The 9,381-nt window shown below is 38.2% G+C and overlaps 1 protein-coding gene across 2 annotated transcripts in view; it reads right to left on the bottom strand.

Annotated features, from left to right (window-relative positions):
• Window positions 1–7,080: 7,080 nt before the first annotated feature.
• Window positions 7,081–9,381, bottom strand: part of vopp1 (VOPP1 WW domain binding protein) — a 46,694-nt gene continuing 44,393 nt past the window's right edge. For both annotated transcript variants that reach the window (XM_042399317.1, XM_042399316.1), the window contains exon 5: window positions 7,081–8,311. In XM_042399317.1, coding sequence (XP_042255251.1) covers window positions 8,106–8,311 — 206 coding nt within the window. In that variant the 3' untranslated portion in view covers window positions 7,081–8,105. The remainder of the gene's footprint in view (window positions 8,312–9,381) is intronic.

The following is a 9,381-nucleotide window of genomic DNA, read 5'->3' as shown; positions in this document are numbered from 1 at the left end:
CCCCTTTTTCCTCCCTAGTGACCAGTTGTCCTCATCCTTATTAGCATCAGACTGGAGACAAAACAGCCAATCAGAAATCACCAACTCCAATTCTCTAAATAGCTCTTACTGTGGCACACTGTAACACTGTCAGGCATTTTGTTTGCTAAACATCCTTTCTACAGAAAGGAAGATGTTTGCCAGCTCTCTCGTTCAGATTGCTGAGAGGTGAGGGAGAGGGCACTCGGAGCAGGAGCAAAGCAAACAGCAGTGTTTAAGGCTGTTCCTGGATAAGGCATTTTATTCTAAGCTCCATAGATGGGAATGTTGGTTCACTTTAGTCTAAACTGAAATATATCAACAACTCTTGGATGGATTACCATGAAATTTGTTCACCACTGTAACATAATCAACAAAATGCCTGCAATTCTAATCACATTCCCATCAGCCTCAGCTATGCTTAGTGATTATAACTTATTTGCAATTGTTAGCATGCTAACATGCTAAAGGTACATTCATGTCCTAATTACGAGTATTTGTGTAAATAATCTGTTAACATCTAAGTCATAGTTACTATGAGGAAACTCCTGAAAGCTCTGATCAATCTGATGTGGCACTTGATAATACAGAAGTGCCTGAAATCCAAACAAATATGGATGCCTCACATCATATTCTGCCCTCATATTATGTAAATAGTGTGGTCAAAAAAATGAATACCTTATACCTAAATATATCTTACCAACCTAATGGTAGAGAAGTGAGACATGTGGAAATGTGATGGAAAACACGCCCCAGTCAATCCTCTTGTCTATTTACTTTATAATACAAACAACCTCAAGTCAATCCAGTATCACATTTTATCAGAAGTGAAGTTTATTTACATATTTCACATTATATAATGGTATTTTCTGTTGAAAGCCTCAAAGCAGATAAAAAGGAGAAGAGCAGAGGGTAACAGGGTTAAGATGCTTCACTAATTACACAATCTGTTGCATAGTTTGACATGTTTAAACAAAGAATCTTTTCTAATATTGTACTGTGTATTCCAAATATCCAACAGCCAGAGACCAGAGGTGACTTTGTTGCTGAAAAACTCTCTAGTCTTATTCTGAAACCTGTTACTGGTTTCCTGTGGGAGCCCAGACACCAGGTCTGAAGGGTCTGAAGTGGACTTCCATCAAATCTACAGAGGTGTGCACAGTAGAGATGTTCTCTCACAGTGAGACATCATCAGAACTGTCTGGAGCAGGATGGACCAGGACAGGAGTCTGAGTGGAATCTCCTCCAAATGAAACAATATTTAAAACTGAAAATGAGTAGAAACAGTGAACACGACTATTCTAACAAAGTGCAGATACAGATTTTGCAGTTGTACAAATCTCTTGAAACCACATCTGGTGCTATAATGAGAGTCCACTGGAGGACAGTCTGTTGTTAATTTTTAAATACACCACAACTGGGCAGGGAAACGAGAGAGAGACTGGCTGTAGTACCTGGCAGTACAGCAATAACAAGTAAGAAACAGGTGACTGAAATTTGATTGATCTGTTGTAATGAAGTTGAATTATTTTAATAGCAAGATATAACTGCAGGACAGATTCTTGTACACTTAAATTAGTAATGGATACTCATGGTCTTCACAAGATGAAGTGGCTCCTTAACTTCCCCTTTATCCTATGGATCCCGATGTCCACTTTTTGTGGGAAAAAAATTTGTCATCATTACACTTTGTTCTCATTTTTAGGGATACAAAGTCATAATTATGATGCACCAAGTCAAAATTATATTCTGCAGTATCTTGAAATTATGATATGGTCCCTCGTTGTTGCTTCCATAATGATGAGATTGTAACTAAAAATGATATAATTATAACCTCATAAGGAAAAGCGTTGACAGCTGTAGTATTCTCATTTTTTCAGCTTCCCAAGTACTACTATACACAGTTACATTAGTTATGTTATCTTCTGCTGCTGCTTTATGACAGCAGCACTTCAAGCTCCACAGTGTGAAGTTCCTTTTTTTAATCTTCACTAGTAATTTTTGTGAATGAAACTTGCTCACAAACATAGTGTAACATGTCACCTTATACAATAATCTGGTGCAGTCAGTAATGCTAATGATGAAATCTCATGAATGCAACATCTCCTCATGAACATCAAGTTCTGTGTTCTCTGTACAGTCACTGTGTTCTTCAGCAAAATGACACACATCACTCTGTACATACTGGTCTTCTTTTTAATAACACAGAGTGTGGAGGCCATGTCTCAAGATTCTCTTAACACAACAAGGAACCAAGAATAAACACATGTAAATTCAATTGTGATCAGGAATTGACAAATATAATGAGACTAATGAGACATTTAGATCAGATTTCACTTTTCATGAATGATTGTTTATCCTGGCTAAAGCCTTTTTCAGCCTGATAAGTACAGACTCCTGGCAGGAAATTTGATTTTTTTTTTTTGGCATAAAAATGGTCATTCTTCATGACATCTTATAGCCCCGACGTTTCAAAGTAACACAGCTGTCCCTGATTTGGGACATTTAAGTCACAGATCTGCTCATAGTGTTACTGGAAAAATGTTTAAAATACAAACTGGTTGGAAATCTTCTTAGTGACTCTAAAGCTGGAAAAAAACAACATCAGGTGATTTATTATCTCCCTCTTGAGTCAACACAAACCATTGCAGTGTCCAAAATCCATCCTACATACTAATTCTACACAGTAAGTTGTCATAGTACACAGTTTTAGCAGTTCGTATTGAAAAATAAAATCATTTGCCATTTCGGTAAAATTTTTTCTTTAAGCCCCCTTAGTTAGCATTTATAAACAGTTAATAAATGGTTTATAACACATTATAATGTAGTTGTAAGCAGATATAAGTTTAATCAACTATAACTCCTCCTGTGGACACCCATAAGTGGAGGCTGCTGTATAAACAGATGATCAATAATATAGTAAAGCACAGTTATAATAATATAAAATGTTATTAAAATATGTCCTAATAGGAGAAGTTATAATTCTTGACAAATATTGTGCATTAATAAACACTTCAAATTGACCTTGTATCTGCTTATAACTATATTATTTATTAAATGTTTACATATCACTTATAAATGCCAGTAAAAAGAGTAAAGTGTTACTAGCTAACAAATACACATCAAAAAATCTTCAAAGATTTAATACTTATTTTTTTCTTTCTGGAGCTGCCCCATTACCATCAACAATTAGCTCTCATTATTTTCAACTTTGAGCTCCTCCATTTCCTTTGTGCGTTGTGTTGTGCCAAAAATTGTGCGTATTTAGTCCACATGCTGTGTGGTTTGACTATACCTTATTTTGTCACTTTTCCATACTAAAACCTGCTTACACTTAGTGTGGAGGAAGGATTTAGGACACGCTGCATGAAACGTCATAGATGCCTGCTCAGCAGCACAGTGCTCATTACTGCCCTTGGTGGGCAGTAGCTATACTGCACCAAATCAACTAAATACAATGTAACCTTATGCACGCATCTTTTCAACGTTCTTCCCGCAACACATTTTATGATGATGAGTCTCCTAGTCACCGGGAGTACTGTCAGCCTGCCCTGGAGGAGCACTGACAAGTCTGAGAAAATAACCCCTGATGATGTCATAGTGATGTCATTAGGAGTTATCTCAGCTTTGCATTAGAAACTACAAATCTATAACAGAAAGCCTGCATTACAAACTTGTGCTGAATCCAAATGTCCACCCTCTGGACTAGCTGCCTGAGCTCTCATGGGCTTCAGTCATGATGGTGATCTCATGACATGTTCACCATCATCACGTCTAGTTTAGCAGATTATAATAAACAAAATAAACATGTTATTAAGCCTATAGGCCTGCTATTCTGTATGCAGATTATCAAACCTCACTGCATCAATTGAATTATACAACTAAAACGAAAAAAGCAAATGTCATCAAAAGTAAACATTTTACACTGCTGTTATTATTATGTTAATAATTATTGTTTACAATAATTATTGTTTATAACATAATTTGTATTATTATTTTCTTTTACATCATCACTTCCATATTGTTGTGGATTATGGGTAATTTTTAGAGCAAAGTCTGCACCCCGGGTGGACTCCGAGTCTGCCAAAGGTCCACTTGAGGACTTGATGAATTGTGGGTTTGGACAGACCTCAGCATTTGCAGACTTCCTAGGGACGTGCCTGAAAAGTCCTCGAGTCTGCAAGTATGGTGAGGTCTGGACATTTGGATTCAGCCATAGTCACAGAATTTGAAAGACATTTACTAGTTATGGAGAGTCTATCGTGTTGCATTATGGGAAGTGTAGGATCCATTGTTTTTTGAGCCTAACTAATAAAAGTCAAGATATCTCGGCCTCTACTACTTCAAATTTTTCTTTTGTCCATCTGATTCTCGTGAGTCCCCCAACTTTTTAAAAGAGCAACACTAAAAATCTGGAATACCCCTTTAAAAATGAATATTTAAAGGCAGGCATAAAGTGTGTATGCACGGGAGGTTCATGTTTTGTAGTGATGACAGGCTCTCTGCGTCTGAACCTGCTGCTTTTTATTTCCCCTTTACTACAAAAAGGATGGACATACCGCTGAGAGTGCTTTGCTATTTTACATTCGGCAGACAGTCTAAGAAGCTGACTTCATCTCTCTCTCGTACAAACACACTTACCACACTGATTTCCGTGAATTACTTAAAACCAAGGAACAAAGGTGCATGTTTGCATAATTCACTTGGTCTTCATCATAATAACATTCACTGAAATCCACCTTCAAGCAGAGGTGACAGAACCACACATGCAAATAATTACGCAAAAAATAAAATTACTTTACTGACGAATAGACAGCCTAACTAAGTGCATCATCAAATAAAATTAAATTACTATTCATTAACTTAAGTGTTTTTATAATTTACATGATTTCCTGATTAATTCATGACCTTGGACTGTATCCTTAAACAAATCATTTATCCTTAAAAACACACTCCCTGGTTTTGTTATTGCACCCAGACGTATGTTAAACCCCCATTTTCCTCCCAGCTCAGCGATGTTTCAGACTTGTAATAAATGTGCAATACTACACTCATTTGAAAGCCAAAGGTGATTTTGTGGTTATTTTTCTACTGCAGTAATTCTTCTTCGAGTAATAACCTCCGACATGCACCATCCCAATATAGCAGATGCGAATGATTAGCCAATCAGAATGCACACAGATAACTTGCTGCAACCTAAGCTTGACTTGATTGACAAGTTTTTCATCCAATATTGTTCATTCTAAGCTTTACAATGATATATGACATGCCTGATAGGTTGGTTTGTTCACTACCCTGGAGTGCGAGTACAGAGCTGGATTCAGGATGTGGTTAGCCTAGCTTAGCATGAAAAAACTTGAGGTAGAGGAAACAGCCAGCCTGGCTCTGCCCAAATTTAACAAAATATACATCCAAAGCTCACTGATTGTATCTTGTTTGTTTAACTTGCACACAAACAGAAAAAAAAAGACAATTTGTGGTTTTAGGTGGAGTTATGTGCTATTAGTATTTCCTGGTGAACAACAGCTGGATGCAGTGATTTCCCAGAGTCCCCAGCACAAAACTTTCCCTAAAACCACAGTTCCCATTTTTGTATTTGTTTGTATACAGATTAAATACATGAGATAAAACATGTTATTTAGTGATCTTTATAGGTGCTGGCAGGTATTTTTATTTTTTAACTTTTCCCCCCTAAAAGCTCTTAAGCTAAGCTAAGCTAATTGTCTCCTGGCTCCAGCTCCATATTTACCAGACATGCATGAGACTGGTATCGATCTTCTCATCCATCATCATAAGTGTAAGAAGGAATGTTTGGAGGCCAGAAAACTGAGTACATGTTATTTCTCACTTCATTTGTAGCTTCAAATTGGACAATCCTTTTCTTTCTGGCAGATTCAACCAATAATAGATTCCTTCTCCTCAGTCCGGACTGGCTCCTTTTTTTCTCTTATTCACCAGATATTTCTATTAACCACACTGAAAAAACTGTTTGGATTGCAGTTAAGGTTTGATTTACCGTGTTGCTATAACCATTTTTTTTTTTACCGTTTAATTAACATCTTAACATAAATTTTAAGGAGAAAAAACATAAGCTAAATGCAGAGTGATGATATGAGTAACTTACTACAACCATACAGACCCAGTGAGTCTCGAGCAACTGATTTTTTTTCTTCACTAGATTTCTGTTGAAAGTGACTGGAGAGATGAAACAGTCATGCTTCTGAGAAACAAGCTGAGTGCAAAGTTGCCCCAGAGCCACTTTGGGAGGCAGCTCGCTCGATGGTCGAGGCTCTTGGCACACAACACTCTTGATTCAGCAGGAATGTCAGATGAGGGACATGGATCACTGCTGCAGCTCCTACACAGCAGAATTATTGTCAACCACAACATCAACATCACAGTCAAAGAGCAGAGGAATAACCGTTTGCATCCACTTCTCTCCTTCCTCTCCTTATTAGTTAAACACCAATACATACAGTGCTGCTTGAAAGTTTGTGAACCCTTTAGAATTTTCTCTATTTCTGCATAAATATGACCAGATCAGATTTTTACACAAGTCCTAAAAATAGATTAAGTGAACCCAATTAAACAAACATTAAACTTATTCATTTATTTATTGAGGAAAATTATCCAGTCTTCATCATATTTGTGTGAGGCAAAAGTATATAAACCCTTGCTTTCAGTAACTGGTGTGACCCCCTTTTATGGCAATAACTTCAACCAAACATTTCCAGTAACTGTTTATCAGCCCTGTGCATCAGCTTGGAGGAATTTTAGCTCATTCCTCCTTACAGAACAGTCTCAACTCAGGGATGTTGGTGGGTTTATTTGCCTGCATCAGGTCCTTCCACAGCATTTCTATAGGATTATGGTCAGGACTATGACTCAGTCATTCCAAAACATTATCTTTCTTCTGCTCTAACCATTCTTTGGTAGAACAACTTGTGTGTTTAGGGTCGTTGTCTTACTGCATGACCCGAGGTCTGTAAGGTTTTTGTCCCATTTGTTTAATTGATGTCTCTTTATCTAGTTTTAGGACTTACATTGAAATCTGATCACGTTTTAGGTCATATTTATGCAGAAATAGAGCAGAGGGGTTCACAAATTTTCAAGCAGCACTGTATTTATTTATGGCAACATGTCCTTTCACCAATGTCACATCATGTCTGTAAAGTGCCAGTCATGTCCCACCTGCCAGTCAAACAGCAGCAGCAAGAATGGCCATATGACACTAGAACATGAGCACAGCAACAGCCACTCTGTTCATTCCTGATTCATGGTATCATCCTGTGAACTGAAGCCTTCATTGCTCTAACAGGAGAGGAGAATGAGCCGGTGACTGCTGTAGCAGCTCAATATGTCATTACATAACCGTTCTACACATACTGTGATAAAAAATGTATCAAGAACTCATCATTTAGTAAAGAGCCCATGTTGCAGTAAAATGCTGGATAGAAAAGCAGTTAGTGTCATCCTTGAAATCATTTTAATGTGTTTCAAAATGTTTGTTTTTTTAAATAATTCTATTCTTGGGCTATTCAAGCTGAAAATATTTCCACCAATGTCCACCAAAAAGTATCCAGCATTTTAATACATTATGAGCCCGAAAGACATTTTCTGTTACATTGTGCACAGTTCTATCTGTAGTTGCATTGGGAGGGTGGAGGAGACAGGTGACAGTGAGTGAATCCAACACCTCCACCTGAACAGGTCCATCCTCGCTCGTCCTCAGTCCTCAGTCTAACAAGGCTGGCACGGTCACTGTACACATAGATCCACAGAAATCAAGAGTAAAAGAAGCACTCCAGATGAAGCAGTGTGTGTGTGTGTGTGTGTGTGTGTGTGTGAGTGAATGAATGAGTGTGTGTCTGTGCATCTAGATTCTGGTTACTGTGCCTGGTTTTTGTCTTTTCCACAGGACAACAGATTGTGTGTCATTGTTTTCCAAGTCTTACATCCACAAACAGTTAAGTTGCAAACAAATGGCAGGGTTTCCTCTTCCTCAGCTTCATCTGAATGAACACTTCTTGATAAGCCTTCTTTTCATCTTTCTTGTCAAGTTCCATTTCTTAAGCTCTTAGCGGAAATTACTTCTTGTCACTGTTGTGGAATATTTGTTCATAGGGCGGTGGCGGGTGGTTGCAGTAAGACGGAGGTGGAGGATAGGAACCCATCATCATATGGGCAGAGCCAGGCTGTGCCGGGAACATGGGGTGTGTCATGGTAACACCCGCGTCGCCACCTGTCATCCCGTTGACGCCGAAGCCCTGCATACTTCCTGGCTGCTGGGAAACTGGATAAAAGAGAAACAGCTCTCATTTAGTGTCAGTTGATTTGCTTTATAGACCCTGTCTGTTTCAATCATCTTTCACACAACACACATAGGTCATCATTATACTCCACAGCAACTGACAGCATCTTTCCAGAAGAGGCCAACATTGCTTCCTAGTTGGTGGGAGTTTACAGACGTCCCTTTTATAGTGAGGGTCTGCAGGGAAAACAAGACTTTTTTGTTAAACTACCATGAGTGGCCAATGGGACAATCTGGCAGGAAAGATGAGTATTGGTGCCATATCCAGCTCTCTTAAAGGATAGGTCCACAATTTTTCAATATGAACATCGAAGCAGGTTTTGCTCGCTGTAATCATTCCTCCAGTTAATACTCACCATCAATTCCATCTAAATATGCTATGGAGTCATATCAATGGATATCTGCCACATTTACAGTCTTTTTAGCATCAAATTCCCTCTTTGTGTTTCCTCAGACAGTGTTTCCCTGTTGAGCTGTGGTGGAAGTATAGTAACAAAAAGAGGGACTTTGGCACTAAAGAGGCTGTAATGTTGAAAGATATCTACTTGATTTGACTCATTTGGACACTGAAGCTTCATAAATAACAAAATAATAAATACACATAAGTGAGGACTGTGGATTTTGTCCCCCATCACTTAAGTGAATTATGAAGGGATCTTCTAATGCTCAGTATGAACGGCAGTAAAAACTGTTTTAGTGTTTGTTTGGGCTCCTGACAGTTGTTTTAAGACAGACTTGAAAAAATTATGAAACTTATCCTTTAATACATTCATGATCTGGCTGCACTTCATTTGGTGGTGTGCCCGCACAGAAGGGGGACCCCAGGTTTGTGAGCCAATAGGAAGAGGATAGCTTCATGTTTATTTCAAAGTGAACAGACCTACTTTAACAGTTAATTCAACTCCTTTTGGCAGGTAGAGAGTACTGTGCTGGAACATCTGTGTAAAAAATATGCTTAAAGTGAAATAAAAATCCAAGACAGGTCTCGTATATTTTGGTATATTTTGTCCATGTTTAACCTGCAATGTAGGATCACTCCAGCCAAAGATGTA

Source organism: Thunnus maccoyii, chromosome 21, assembly GCF_910596095.1.
Source record: "Thunnus maccoyii chromosome 21, fThuMac1.1, whole genome shotgun sequence".
NCBI lineage: Eukaryota > Metazoa > Chordata > Actinopteri > Scombriformes > Scombridae > Thunnus > Thunnus maccoyii.
This window is presented reverse-complemented; position numbering and strand designations above follow the sequence as displayed.